This window comes from Nycticebus coucang, chromosome 22 (assembly GCF_027406575.1).
Source record: "Nycticebus coucang isolate mNycCou1 chromosome 22, mNycCou1.pri, whole genome shotgun sequence".
Classification (NCBI taxonomy): domain Eukaryota; kingdom Metazoa; phylum Chordata; class Mammalia; order Primates; family Lorisidae; genus Nycticebus; species Nycticebus coucang.
The window spans coordinates 42,715,678-42,731,240 of record NC_069801.1 but is presented as its reverse complement, the minus strand read 5'-3'; the positions used below and the strand labels follow the sequence as shown (position 1 = coordinate 42,731,240).

The 15,563-nt window shown below is 46.5% G+C and overlaps 1 protein-coding gene across 1 annotated transcript in view; it reads right to left on the bottom strand.

The window, feature by feature from the left end:
• The window catches only part of RAD54L (RAD54 like), a 32,784-nt gene extending 18,631 nt beyond the window's left edge, over window positions 1-14,153 (bottom strand). The window contains exons 1-7 of the mRNA XM_053577162.1: window positions 13,544-14,153; window positions 13,352-13,438; window positions 10,476-10,595; window positions 2,613-2,673; window positions 1,754-1,889; window positions 1,238-1,307; window positions 837-1,125 (exon numbers count right to left, since the gene is read on the bottom strand). Coding sequence (XP_053433137.1) covers window positions 837-1,125; window positions 1,238-1,307; window positions 1,754-1,889; window positions 2,613-2,673; window positions 10,476-10,595; window positions 13,352-13,438; window positions 13,544-13,546 — 766 coding nt within the window. The 5' untranslated portion in view covers window positions 13,547-14,153. The remainder of the gene's footprint in view (window positions 1-836; window positions 1,126-1,237; window positions 1,308-1,753; window positions 1,890-2,612; window positions 2,674-10,475; window positions 10,596-13,351; window positions 13,439-13,543) is intronic.
• Between the last annotated feature and the right edge of the window lie 1,410 nt (window positions 14,154-15,563).

Sequence of the window (15,563 nt, the reverse complement as noted above, 5' to 3'; positions counted from 1 at the left end):
TTTCAATGGGAATTGTCGCAGCCCGTATAGCCTATGGCTAGGAGGAGTGAGAGTTATAAGAAATACCTGTATAGGGTGGCGCCTGTGGCTCAAAGGAGTGGGGCGCCAGCCTCACATGCCAGAGGTGGTGGGTTCAAGCCCAGCCCTGACCAAAAACTGCAAAAAAAAAGAAATACCTGTATAGCTCAATGATGGAACACCTTGGTGAAAAGGGCATGGAGAGGGATTTAGCTCGCCTAATAAGCATGAGAACTCACGAGATGAGAGCACTGGTGAATTGGCAATCTCTACGCCTGTGGTGTTAAGAGGCACGAGATCAGCCTTATATTAGGCTGGAGGAGAAGGCAGTCAGGAGCATGCACAGTCTATCACGGACCTGCTTACTCTGACTCTGACTCCTCTCCTGCCTACAGAACACCAGCACAGCGTCTCTCTGCTGAAGATTACCAAGCTCTACTAAAGACTAAGATCGATCTATTTTAAGAAGACTGCTTTACTCTCTCAAAGACTATCTCTCTCTCTCCCGTCAGCCAAAGTAAAGCCCTCAGGCACCTAAGAGAAATTGTTCCTGAGCAAGGTAGCTTAGCGGTCTGCGTCAGGAACCTAGTTAAGCCAGGCAGAGACCTGGCCAGTCCTGGGCCCTGACAAGTGGGGTCAGAAGTGGGCTATGACAAATGGCGAGCCAGCCAGGAGAACAGGATCCATGTTGGGATGTGACAGGGAATTCTCTTCTACCCCTGAATTGCTCTCAACCCTGTCCACAAGTGAGCACACACACAAGAAACGAAGCAGCTGGAGGGTGGAAGAGTGCAACCATCTTTGTTAAGGTTCCATACCCAGCTTTCGGTCTATCTCATCCTTAGATCCCCCATCGATGGCCAGAGGCTGGATTCTTCCACCAAGCCATTTTCCAACCTCATTGTACCAGTTCTTCACCAGGCTGGAAGGAGACACCACCACCACCTTGTCTATTTCTGGCTTGCACTCTGGACTCTGGCGCAAGAGCGTCCACATCAACGTGATGCACTGCAGTGTCTTTCCCAGGCCCATCTCATCAGCCATGATGCAGCCATGGCTGCCAGGGATGCGCCGACTGGTGACACACTCCCAGAGGAACTTCACTCCCTAGGGAATAACAACGTTAAGTCCAGTCGCCTCAGCCTGGTGCTGCCCCAGGATGACAGTCTTCGAGGCTCAACCCCTAGCCACATACCTCATTCCCTTCACCCTCATTTACCTCTCTCTGATGAGGCCGCAAAACCTTACTCAGAATAGGATCAACAACCACATGGACAGGGAGATTTTCCCTGAGAAAACACAGGATAAAAAAACAAACATGGCACTCAGCTATGGGAAAGTACAGGTCCTCAGGAGATTAGGTCCTGCTGATCCAGAGGCAACAGAGGCAGCTATTTAAGAGCAGACTTTCTTGGCTAGTAACCAAATGATAAAACCATAGCAAATTTTTGCTCCAGGAGTTAGAAACTTAGGAGCAGGATGAGTTCACTGTGTCATTGCCTCAATCATGCCTCCTCCTGAGTAAGCATGGCAGGAGGAATGAGGAACCTTCCTAACTGGACATGACTATGTGTTCTTTTCAACTTCCTACACATGGATGGTGCAGGAGTTATGACAGCTCTCTGAAATCATATGCCAATCTCTAAGAGAAATCACACTAAAATATCCCCCTCCCCTCCCAGGAATGTGCACTTACAGAGGACCAGAATTGCTCAAGAGATACCAATGCACATACTTGTCATGCTTCAGCTGGTCATGGACACTCAGCAGGGGAGGCTCATACAGAACCAAGGCACCTTCCTCCAGGGGGTCATGGAGGGCCCGGCGGACCCCAGCTCTTTTCAGGCCCAGTGCTCGAGAGCCCAGAGGACCTACAAACCAACAATTGTTCTGTCACCTAAGTCTCTAAGTTCAGAAGCTCCAGCAAGCCCAGTCCAACTACCTGTCCTTCACATAACCTTTCCTGAGATCCCATATGACACTCTCTCTCCCAGAATTCCTCCAAACCTTATTTGATCATCTCTATCTGATCATTATCTCTTTCTGCTTCAGATCCGAGGTCTTCCATTTTATTTCTCCCATTCAACTATAAATTCTAGGTGGCCAAGTCTTATTCATCTCAAGTCAATCCCAGAAAGGTATAAAACCCTAAAGGGGCCTTTCAAGTCTGAGAGCTCTTGAAAGCTGTCCTGCTCCCTCCCTAGCCCTGTTTCAGCACAATGCTGTGCACTACCAAGAACAGGAAAAAATTCTGTAGAATCTAGGCCTCCCATACAGTCTGCCTCATATAGGAGATGCTACTGAACACACCTGGACTGAACCAAGCCTGGGTCCAGCAGCCAGTTTAGCTCACCAGAAGCTTCCTAACCACTGGCACACCCTCACCAAGAAGATGAGGAGCAATAGGTCTTGGCAACCCTTACTGAGGCTAACACAGCTTTCATGCAGGCCTCAGAAGGGTCACCCCGAACACAGTCACCAATGGACTGGCATCTTCCATTTTCAAGTAAGCTCGTATTTATGAAAGCAGTTTTTAATTTATTCAGGCACATTTATACATGACGAATTAGAAAAATAGACCAGTCTCATTTTACCTTGATAATTTGGAATAGGCACTTTAAAAGGCTTTGATAAAATGCTTCGAATAAATGCTTCCTAAAAAAAAAGGAGAAACAAAGAGTCAGGATGATTGGAGATGTTATGGGACAATACTGTCATTATACGCTCCACACTAGGTTTTACACAACAGCTTCCATCTTTCAGGCATATGTAAGGTTCTACAAATACCTATGGATGATAAAAGCACTTAGCTTCACTCAACCATAAGGCTTAAGGAAGCCAGGCACGCATGGTGTCTCACGTCTGTAATCCCAGCACTGGGGAGGCCAAGGCAGGTGGATTACCTGAGCTCACAGGTTTGAGACCAGCCTGAGCCACAGCAAGACCTTGTCTCTAAAAATAGCCAGGCAGCTCGGCGCCGGCCACATGTACCAGGACTGGCAGATTCAAAACTCCTAAACAACAATGACAACTACAACAACAACAAAAAAAATAGCCAAGTATTGTGACAGGCGCCTGTAGTCCCAGCTACTTGGGAGGCTGTGGCAACAGAACAGCTTAAGCCCAAGAGTTGGAGGTTGCTGTGAGCTGTGACGCCACTCTACATAGTGAGACTCTGTATCAAAAAAATAAAAAAAATAGGCTCGGGGCCCATAGCACAGTGGTTATGGCACCAGCCACATACACTGAGGGTGGTGGGTTCGAATCTGACCCGGGCCAGCTAAACAACTGCAACCAAAAAATATCCGGGTGTTGCGGCGGGCACCTGTAGTCCCAGCTATTCGGGAGGCTGAGGAAAGAGAATCACCTAAGCCCAGGAGTTGGAGGTTGCTGTGAGCTGTGATGCCACGGAAACTACCGAGGGCAATAAAGTGAGACTCTGTCTCTAAAAAACATAATAATAAAATAAAATAAATAAGGCTCAGGGAAGATCATGCCAGTGAGGACACCTGACTCTTTCCTAAGGTATAGCACCTTAGAATGCAGTATCAGTAAAATAATAATAATTTTATTATTACTAACAACAGCACAAAAGCAATCACAAGGATGATGGCCAACAACGTAAGCCTCTTGCCTTCATGTTACCATTTAATCCTAACAGCCATGAGGTCTGTATGTTATTGGCATTCCCCTTTTACAGATGAGCAAGCTTCAGTTCAGAGTGATTAAGTCACTTTATCAAGTCACACAGCCATTGCACATACTTTCCTGATTCTAGGGCCCTTACTTACAACCACTCAGCAATATGGCCTCTTACCCAACCTATCTACATAAACTCATGTAGTCTGTAGCCATATCACCCTGAACACATCTAATTTGTCTGAGTATAGCCACACAGATGAGCTCAGAGCCGGCAGCTTCCTGACATGTAGAGCACAGGAGTGGGAAAAACATGAGGGCAGGCAAGTCAATCACCAAGAAAAAAGCAAGTGGAACAAGGACAACAAGAAGCAAAGACATGTGAGTCTAGAGAGGAGGCAGTTCTTCCACCTAAGGGCCTGCAGAAGCTTCTGCACCAGTGCCGCAGCCTGGAATCAGCATTATTCTATTGGCACTGAGGCCAGGGTAGGGGCAGAGAAGCAGGCAGGGGAGTTAATGCTGAGCTAACTGACAGCTCCCATGCAAGTTCTGGTCCACAGATACAAGAGCTCTTCGAGGAATTACAATAGCCTGTGGATCTCAACAAAACCACAGCTGGAATCCCAGAGAACAAGGAGAAACCATGAGCAGAGACTCTAAAGGTGGTTTTAACAGAATACATTAGAGGAATAAGCAGTAATAAAAAAAAAATCCCTTCTAGCTAAAAAGGTAGTTTAATAGAAAAAAAAATTTTTTGTTTGTTTGTTTTTTAGAGACAGGGTCTTGCTCTTGCTCAGGCTGGTCTTAAACTCCTGAGCTCAAGGGACCCTCCCACCTCAGCCTCCCAGAGTGCTTGGATTACAGGCATCAGCCACCTTACATGGCCATTTTACTTTTGTATTCTGACCCATTCCTTTACACATAAAGATGATAAATCTCTTTTTTTTTTTGACACAGAGCCTCAAGCTGTCACCCTGGGTAGAGTGCTGTGGCATCACAACTCATAGCAACCTCCAACTCCTGAACTCAAGCGATTCTCCTGCCTCCGCCTCCCAAGTAGCTGGGACTACAGGCGCCCACCACAATGACCGGCTATTTTTTTTTTTGGTTGCAGCCATCATTGTTGTTTGGCGGGCCCAGGCTGGATTCGAACCCACCAGCTCAGGTGTATGTGGCTGGCACCTTAGCCGCTTGAGCCACAGGTGCCAAGCCAAGATCATAAATTTCTAAAAACTCAATGTACTTTTTCTTTTTTTTTGAGACAGGGTCTTGCTCTATCACCCAGGCTAGAATGCAGTGGCATCATCACAGCTCACTCTGCAACCTTGAACTCCTAGGATCAAGAGATCTCCCTGCCTCAGCTTTCCAGGGGAGCAGGGACTATACGCAAATGCCACCATGCCAGGCTAATTTTTCTATTTTTTTGTAGAGATGTGGTCTCACACTTGCTCAGCCTATCTCAAACTCCTTGTCTCAAGCAATCCTCCCACCCTGGCCTCTCAGAGCATTAGGATTACAGGCATGAGCCACCACACCCCAGGCAAGAAACTCAATGTACTTTAAATAGGAAAAACATAACAAATATTTGTTAAAATACATTGAAGACAAAAAAAGAATGTGGAGAGATGAACTTCATTATCACACTAAGCAACATGACAAGGTTGCTGAAAAGCCAAATCCTTTGATTATTTGCACATTTCTTTGTACCTGAATAAAATCTATTGACGATTTTAATTAGCATGTTTATAATTATGAATAGGAATGACAATCATTATGATTGATACTACCAAAAGGGTACCCTTAAGCCAAATAAAAGGAAAAAGGAGATAACTCTAACTTTTTTTCTAATTTGCCATCAGTCCTTTTGTTTGTTTTGTTTTTTGCAGTTTCTGGCCGGGGATGGGTTTGAACCCACCACCTCTGGCATATGGGGCCGGCGCCTACTCCTTTGAGCCACAGGTGCCGCCCCATAAAATTTGCCATCAGTCCTAAAACTGTATTATTATTTTCAGGATTATTTGGGCCAGGCACAGTGGCTCATGCCTATAACACTAAAACCTTGGGAGGTCAGAGTGGGAGGAATGCTTAAGGCCAGAATTCGCCGGCCTGAGCAACATAGCAAGACTCCGTCTCTACAAAAGACATATTAACTAGGTGCAGAGGCACATCTATAATCCCAACTACTTGGGAGACTAAGGCAATAGCATCACTTGTGCCCAGGAGTTTGATGCTGCTGTGAGCTACAATGACAGCAACTAAAAGGGACTTGGAGCATTTTTATCATACAGTAGATTGCATCCATTCACTATACTTTTCTGAGTTGTCCTATATGTAAGTACATATTTTTAATATTATGTGTCTTCTGTTCCTGTAAGTTTACTATTAACATATAGCACATTAAACTATTTTAAAAAGGGAATTAAAACATTCTGTGGACTGGGCACAGTGGCTCACACTTGCAATCCCAGCACTTTGGGAGGCCAAGGTGGGAGGATCTTTTGAGGCTAGGAATTTAAGACAGCCGAGCCAATACAATGAGAACCCCATCTCTATAAAAAAGAGGAAAAATTAGGCAGATGTAATGGCGCCTACCCATAATCCCAGTGACTCAGGAGGATGAGGTGAGAGAATTCTTTGAGCCCAGGAGTTCAAGGCTGCAGTAAGCTGTGATCATGCTACTGCATTCCAGCCTGGGCAACAGAAGACCCATCTCTTAAAAAAAATAAAAAATAAAAAAATTTAGCCAGGCGTTGTGGCGGGCGCCTGTAGTCCCAGCTACTCAGGAGGCTGAGGCAAGAGAATCGCTTAAGCCCAGGAGTTGGAGGTTGCTGTGAGCTGTGTGAGGCCACGGCACTCTACCAAGGGCCATAAAGTGAGACTCTGTCTCTACAAAAATAAAAATAAAAATAAAAAAATTTTAGGCCAGTTGTGGTGACTCCTGTAATCCTAGCACTCTGGGATGCCAAGACAGGTAGATCTTCTGAGCTCAAGAGTTAGAAACCAGCCTGAGCAAGAGCAAAACCCCATCTCTGCTAAAATAGTAAAACTAGGCTAGACATTGTGATGAGCACCTATAGTCCCAGCTACTCGGGAGGCTGAGGCAAAAGGATTGCTCAAGCCTAAGAGTTTGAGGTTGCTGTGAGCAATGATGACACCACAGCACTCTTCCTAGGGCAAGAGTGAGACTCTGCCTAAAAAATAAAAAATTCTGTGAGCCCTTAAAGTATCGTGGGCCCCCTGACTACAGTGCTTGCCCGCTCCCTTCTACCAAATGCTGTTCCTCCTCGATGCACCTTATCTTAGTACCTGGCACAGCCATAGATCTACCTTTCCTAGTCTGAAACCTCAACTTCATCCTCAATTTTTTCTCTTCCCACACGTAATCAATGCAAACATTTTCCACTCATAAATCCCTTTTTTTTGACAGAGTGAGTGAGACTCTGTCAACCCCAGGTAGAATGCAGTGGCATCATCATAAGCTCACTACAACTTCAAGCTCCTAGGCTCAAGCAATACTCCTGCCTCAGCCTTCCAAGTAGCTATGACTATTGGTGTACACACAACACCTGGCTAATTTTTTTTTTTTTTTGAGACAGTCTCACTATGTCGCCCTTGGTAAAGTGTCATGGTGTCACAGCTCACAGCAACCTCAAACTCTTGGGCTTAAGCGATTCTCTTGCCTCAGCCTCCCAAGTAACTGGGATTATAGGTGCCCACAACAACGCCCAGCTATTTTTTGGTTGCAGTTGTCATTGTTGTTTAGCAGGCCTGGGCTGGGCTCAAACCCACCAGCTTTGGTGTATGTGGCCGGTGCCCTACTCATTGAACTATGGGCACCGAGCCATAATTTTTTTACTTTTAATAGAGATAGGGTCTCACTCTTGTTTAGGCTGGTCGCACACTCCTGACCTCAAAGCAATCCTCCTGCTTCAACATCTCAAAGTGCTAGGATTACAGGTGTGAGGCTCCATGCCTAGCCTTAACTATCTCTCAAAACTACCTATTCCTTCTTCTCATACTCACTCTCCTAATACCCAAGTCCAGGCCACAATCCTTACCTTCGATAACTTTCTCACGAGTTTCCCCAACTCCAGTCTCTCCTCCTCCAATAGATTTTCTTATACTATTGTTACCTTCTCCCATCCCTACTTAACTTAAAACACTTCAAAAGCTCTTCAGTGTCCTTAAAAGTCCAGTCTATCAAGCATGGATTGCAAAAGGCCCTCCATAGCATTCCATCTCTCACCTCTCACCACCACTTCCCAACTGATTCAGCCCATACTAAACCCTTTTCAGGACCCACATTATTCTCTTCCTGCCAGTCTTCCAAACATGCTATTCCCTCTATCTGGAATATCTCCCATTCCCAACTAACCCCTCATATCCTTCAGGACTGAATCATGTCCCTCCAACGCAGGGCTTTCCTAGCCTCCAGATTTTTAAACCTCCTGCTGTGTACTCCCACCCTAACACCCAACTCCACTTATGTCATATAGTTATAAGGAACAATTTGAACAAATCCCGAATGAAAACAGTCCCAAAGGACCGCACTCCATTTTGTTTTTTAAGAGACAAAGAGTCTCACTCTGTTGCCCAGGCTACAGTGTTATGGTATCAGTCTAGCTCACAGCAACCTCAAACTGTCTGGTTCAAGTGATCCTCCTGCCTCAGACTCCGAGTAGCTGGGATTACAGGTGCCAGCCATGACACCTGGCTAACTTTTCTATTTTTAGTAGAAATGGGGTCTTACTCTTGTTCAAGCTAGTCTCAAACTCCTGAACTCAAGCAATCCACCCATCTTGGTCTCTCGGAGTATTAGAATTACAGGCTTGAGCCACCACACCTGGCTATGTTCCATTTTATAAAAATGGAAAAGAAAAAAAGAAAAAGAAAAAAGTGTTACTTAATGAATTATATACATATGGTAAAACTATCATAAAAAAGCCGGGATAGGCCAGATGCAGTAGCTCCTGTCTGCAAACTAGAATTTTGGGGGGCTGAGGTAGGAGGATCACCTGTGCCCAGAAGTTATAGGTTGCAGTTGAGCTATAATGACACCTCTGCACTCTAGTCTGGGTAAGAAAGCAAGACTGTCCAAAAAAAAAAAGAAAAAGTAGGGCACCGGCCCCATACACTGAGGATGGCGGGTTCAAACCCAGCCCTGGCCAATCTGCAACAAAAAACAGCCGGGCATTGTGGCGGGCACCTGTAGTCCTAGCTACTTGGGAGGCTGAGGCAAGAGAAAGGCCTAAGCCCAGGAGTTAGAGGTTGCTGTGAGCTGTGACACCACAGCACTCTACTGAGGGCAATAAAGTGAGAGTCTGCCTCAAAAAAAAAAAAAAAAAAAAAAAAGCAAGGGATGATTATTCTGAGCCATAATCGAGAAGAAAAGAAAAAAAGCAAGAGACAATGAACACAATTCAGGATAACAATACCTCTAGGGATGGGAAAAGGGGTTATGTGGCACTGGCAATGTTCTAATCTAGGATAGTGGATTCACAGGGTTTTTTTGTGTTTTAAAACTTACATGTTATATATACTCTTTTGTATTTATCAAATAGCATTCACAACTTTTTTTTTTTTTTTGCAGTTTTTGGCTGGGGCTGGGTTTGAACCCACCACCTCCGGCATATGGAGCCGGCGCCCTACTCCTTTGAGCCACAGGTGCCACCCAGTATTCACGACTTTTTTTAAACATTTATTAAATGTACAAATTTCTAACCTCCATTACAAATTCCCATTTTTCCTTCAAAAGTTTTCCTCAAGGCTTGGTGCCCGTAGCTCAGGGGTTAGGGCACCAGCCACATAGGCTGAGGCAGGTGGGTTCAAACACAGCCCACGCCTGCTGAACAACAATGACAACTGCAACAACAACAACAAAAAAACACAGCTTGGCACCCATAGCATAGTGGTTAGGGAGCCGGCCACATACACCATGGCAGGTGGGTTCAAAACTGGCCAGGGCCTGCTAAACAACAATAACTATAACAAAAAATAGCCAGGCATTGTGGCGGGCGCCTGTAGGCCCAGCTACTTGGAAGGCTAAGGCAGGAGAATAATGTAAGCCCAAGAGTTAGAGGTTCCTGTGAGCTGTGACACCATGGCACTCTACCAAGGGGGACATAGTGAGACTCTGTCTCAAAAAAAAAAAAAAGCCTAGGTGACAGAGCAATACTGTCTTTTTTTTTTTTTTTTTTGGTATTTGGCCGGGGCTGGGTTTGAACCCACCACCTCCGGCATATGGGACCGGCACCCTACTCCTTGAGCCACAGGCACTGCCCTAATACTGTCTTTTTGATGGAAAAAGCTTTGGCACTAGGCAGATCTGCTCCACCCGCTGACTACTCTGTAAGTTTTTGGGCAAATCACTTAACCCCTCTGAGACTCAAGTTCTCTCATCTAAAAAGTAACAATTAAGTGAGATAATGCATAGAACCTGCCATGGCAACAACTGAGTTTGACTTTACTAGAGGAATCACACAGAAGCTACAAGACTCTGGTACTCCTCAAAGCCATACACAGAGTTAGAGACTGAGCTGGTTCCAACATCCCACGATGGTCTTCCATCTCTTCTACCTTCCTTTCCTAAGGAATCTGAGCCATCTGATATCTGGTGCTCAAGTAGCTATAAACAAGGCAGCAAGCCAGGCACACATCTCTGAGTAGGTGATGGCAGCTGTGGGCAGGCCCAAAGCCCCCACAAATGTCTGTCTGCTGGCCACTTTATAGGGCGCTGAGGGAGTCTACAGGAGCAGGAATCTACACGGGCAAAACGACTGGGTACAAACATGCACACACAGGTCGCAGTTCTGACTTACATGTTGACTGCTGTCCAGACACAGTGGTCGACTGGTTAGCTGACTCAAGGGTTTCCGGAAAGGGGATAGGAAACACTCCTGGATCTGGGTCTCACTTCTGGATTTCCGTTTCTTAGGAGTCTAGGAGATAGAATCAGGAAAGCTGGCTCGGCACCTGCAATTCAAGTGGCTAAGGCACCAGCCACATACACAGAGCTGCCAGGTTTGAATCCAGCATGGGCCTGCCAAATAACAATGACAGCTACAACCAAAAAATGGATGGGCGCTTGTCAGGAGCCTGTAGTCCCAGCTACTTGGGAGGCAGAGGCAGGAGAGCTTGAGCCCAGGAGTTGGAGGTTGCTATGAGCTGTGATGCCACAGCATTCTACCCAGGGTGACAGCTTGAGGCTGTCTCAAAAAAAAAAAAAAAAGGAGGGCAGCGCCTGTAGCTCAAGGAGTAGGGCACCAGCCCCATGTACCGGGAGTGGTGGGTTCAAGCCTAGCTCTCGCCAAAACTGCAAAAAAAAAAAAGAATCAGGGAAGCTGAAGTTCAGAAGACCACAGTAATCACCATAATGGCAATTACTATTTAAAGGGCTTATTAAGTGCCAGCACTATGCTAAATTCCTTATGTGTATTATCATGTATCCTCTTTATTGCAACTTTATGGTATAGGCTTATTATTATCCTTATTTAATAGGTGAGAAAACTGGAGCTTAAACTCAGGGGGACAATGGAAGAGGTAAATGAACTGGGCCTGTGAAGATGAAGTCCACCAGCAGCATAGAGTCATGGTGGTGCCAAGTTTTGTCTGCTTCAGAGACAGGCTCTCACTGTGTCACCCAGGATGGAGTAGAATGGTGTGGCATAATCGTAACTCACTGCAACCTCAAACTCCTGGGCTCAAGGGATCAATCCTCTCACCCCAGCCTCCTGAATAGCTAGGACTACAGGTGTGGCCCAACTTTTTTTTCTTTTGATAGAAAAAAAAAAAAAACAACTGGGAAGCTGGAGTCCAAAAAAGGGTCTCAGTATGTTGCCCAAGCTGATCTCAAGAAATCCTCCTACCTCAGCATCCCAAAGTGCGAGGATTATAGGTGCAAGCCACTGCATCCAGCCAGCGGTACAATCCAAAGGCGCCAACAAATGATTGAGCACCAAATGCTTCCCTCCCTGAGTTTCTCAAACAAGGAACAAGTACAGCTATCCTCAACTCCCAGGCCACTGAGGCTACTCCTCACTCAGTCTATTTGATAGTGGTGAAACTACTATCACTGAAAGCATTTTCAGGGGCAACCAGCAATTGACAGCACCCTGAATGACCCAGCTGCAGAGAATGCTACCCAGGTTCAAGTCTGAGACCCATGTTAGTGGCAGGGGGCAGCCAATGTGCTTCCTTCACACATAGAGGAGCCCGCTATATACGAGCAATGCAACTACCAGGCAAGTCCCACCAAGCCACCAGGTAAAAGCCTACATGCACCAGCTTCCCAAGTTGTTTGAAGCTGTATAAATACACCTGAAACAGGTGGTTCACGCTTATAATCCTAGCACTCTGGGAGGCCAAGGCAGGTGGATTGCCTGAGCTCCCGGGTTCAAGACCAGCCTGAGCCAGAGCAAGACCTTGTCTCTAAAAATAGCCAGGGGTTGTGGCAGGCACCTGTAGTCCCAGCTACTCAGGAGGCTGAGGCAAGAGAATCGCTTAAGCCCAAGAGTTTGAGGTAGCTGTGAGCTGTGACGCCACAGACACTCTACTGAGGGTGACAAAGTGAGACTGTGTCTCAAAAAAAAAAATACACCTGAAACAAATACTACATTCCTTTACTCACTGCCAAAAAAGTGCTATCTAGTTCTTTTTTACCCCATCTCTTCCTTCAAGGCTCTAGTGTCCAAATACTTGCTGCCTCTTTTGTTGTTGTTGTTGTTATTGTTATTGTTTTAGAGACAGGGTCTCGCTCTGTCATCCAGGCTAGAGTATAATGGCACTATCACAGTTCACTGCAGCCTCGAACCCCTGGACTCAAGGTATCCTCTCACCTTAGCTTGCCAAGACCTGGGACTACATCCACATATTACCATGCTTGCATATTTTTTATTAATTTTTACAGGAGTCTCTACATGCCTATAATCCTAACACTCTAGGAGGCCAAGGCCAGTGGATTGCTTGAGCCAGGAGTTCAATACCAACCTAAGCAAAAGTGAGACTCTGTCTCTAATAAAAATAGAAAACACTAGCCAGGCATGTTGCCACATGCCTGTAGTCCCAGCTACTCAGGAGGCTGAGGCAAGAAGATCTCTTGAACTCAAGAGACTGAGGTTGCCGTGAGCTATGATGATGCCATGACACTCTACTCAGGGTGACAGAGTAAGACTCAGTCTTTAAAAAAAGGGCATGGCGTGGTGGCTCATGCCTGTAATCCTAGCACTCTGGGAGACTGAAGTGGGTGGGTTGCCTGAGCTCAGGAGTTGGAGACCAGTCTGAGCAAGAGTGAGACCAGGTCTCTCAAAAATAGCTGGGCGTCAGGCAGCGCCTGTGGCTCAAGGGAGTAGGGCACCGGCCCCATATGCCAGAGGTGGCAGATTCAAACCCAGCCCCCGCCAAAAACTGGGGAAAAAAAAAATAGCTGGACATTGTAGCAGACACCTGTAGTCCCAGCTACTTGAGAGGCTGAGGCAAGAGGATGGCTTGAGCCCAAGAATTTGAGGTTGCTGTGAACTATGATGCCACAGCACTCTACCCAGGGTGAAAGAGTGAGACTGTCTCCAAAAAAAAAAATGTATTGAACATATGAAAGAGCCACGGGAAGTAGCTATGCACCCCAGAAACCAAGTTTCAGGTCTTCTTTCTGCCCAAACAGCTGAGCATTTCCACCTTCCCTAACACCTCCTCTACTCACAACTACCCCAGGCTGCCAGTCTTCATCATCTGAGGATCTGGCTTCCGGTTTTCTCTTGGCCAGCTGGCTGGGAGCTAAGCTCCTTCTCTGTAAGGAGAGAATGGGAACTGAGTACCTGCTGGGATTCTGCAGTCTGGACCCATTAGAGCCAGACACAGAACTACTCCCAGTCTCCCCTAAGTCCACACTTACCATCCTGGGCCCAGAAGCATAAAACGTCACGTATCCATTAGCCAAAGGTCAAAGACAGACAGCAGCTAAGAATCCAGAACCGAAGTCTGGTGTAGAGGGAGTTACATTATTGAGAGGATGGGCTAATTAAAGAGGATGGGGATAGAGGGGATCTAGCCAGGGGCTGGGATTTAGACCCAAATTGTCAGTGTCAGTCGCCAGTTAACCTAGGAGGCAGATTAGGCCAAGAGGGTCCAAGCAGAGATAAGTATGGGATGGGGGAGCGGGGAGATGGGAGCCCCAGACTGGGCAGAGTGGAGTCGGGAAAAATGGTCCCAGTTGGAGTGAAGAAACAAGGTAGTTTCGTGGGGGAAGGGACAGTAATCACAGACCAGGAGATAGAAATTGGGGTTAAAGTCCGAGAACTGGGAAGCTGGAGCCCGGAAAAAGGGGAATTTCCAGGGGTAGATGCAGATGTCAGGCCCAGACTCAGGGAGGTCGGGCAAGGATCCAAGCGGGGCCGTTTAAAAACCCAAGTTAGGAGGAGAATCCCAAGAAGGGTTGAATAAAACGGCAGAAATAGGTTCAATCCCCAGCAGCAACCCCTTTACCCTCCTGGTCCCAAAGCGCGCGTTAACAGCCACCGGGACTCTCCGACCCGCCAGGCCGGGTCAATCGAACCTCCCGCCGAGCTGCCGCCGTATCACCCATTGGCTACGTTCGATGAGTTCGGCGCTCGCGACTCCGGAAGGGGCGGGCCTAGAGCTGCTCCTCTGGAGCGGAAGAGGAGAACCGTGTTTCTACCTGGAGGGACTTGAGTGAAAGGAGACCTTCCAGCTATGCTAGGGGGGCCCAGCCAGACCCAACCAGACCCAGCTGGGCCTATCTGGAAGGAGCGGAATTAGTGCCTACGGGTAGGAGTTCTGCTCTGGTCCCTTGTCCTTTGTCCCAGGCCTGAGAACTAGCCCCTCAGCATCAGAAGGGATGATTTACCCAGCACTGCACTGCAGGGGAGTTACCACCTGTCCCCACCTGTAGACTCTGAGAATTATTAAAGGCAGCACATTTCTTCGAGTCTGGTCGGACTTTAAAGCTGGTCGCGCCTTCCCTGGTACCGATGTTGTAGCAGAAAGTCTCTGGTTGAAGTCAGGCCTCACCCACAGTGCATAGGGACATTCTGCCCAGGCTACCATGTGGTGAGCTCGAGCAGTGGGAGCCCTGAAACTACTTGATTTTCATAATAAGGGTGAGTACATTGGGTACTTTTTCTTCCATTCTTGAGACACTTTACTAAGAAGAATATGTTCCAGCTCCATCCATGTAAACATGAACGAGGTAAAGTCTCCATCTTCTTTAAGGCTGCATAATATTCCATGGTGTACATATACCACAATTTATTAATCCATTCGTGGATCGATGGGCACTTGGGCTTTTTCCATGACTTAGCAATTATGAATAGGGCTGCAATAAATATTCTGATACAAATATCTTTGTTATGGTGTGATTTTTGGTCTTCTGGGTATATGCCCAGTAGGGGGATTACAGGATTGAATGGCAGATCTATTTTTAGATCTCTAAGTGTTCTCCATATCTCTTTCCAAAAGGAATGTATTAATTTGCATTCCCACCAGCAGTGCAAAAGTGTTCCCTTTTCTCCACATCCACGCCAACATCTCTGGTCTTGGGATTTTGTGATATAGGCTAGTCTCACTGGAGTTAGATGATATCTCAAAGTAGTTTTGATTTGCATTTCTCTGATGATTAAAGATGATTATGAAACTAATGTAGGACCTTCACATGAAAGCTATAACCCAGTTACAACCTAAGAATAGGGAGAAAGGGGACAGGGAGGGGAGGGAGGGGGAAGGAGGGGGATTAATGGGATTACACCTGCGGTGCATCTTACAAGGGTATATGTGAATCCTAGTAAATGTGGAATGTAAAGGTCTTAGCAAAATAACTAAGAAAATGCTACAAAAGCTATGTTAACTAATGTGATGAAAATGTGTCAAACAATCTATGAACCAAGTGTATGGTGCCC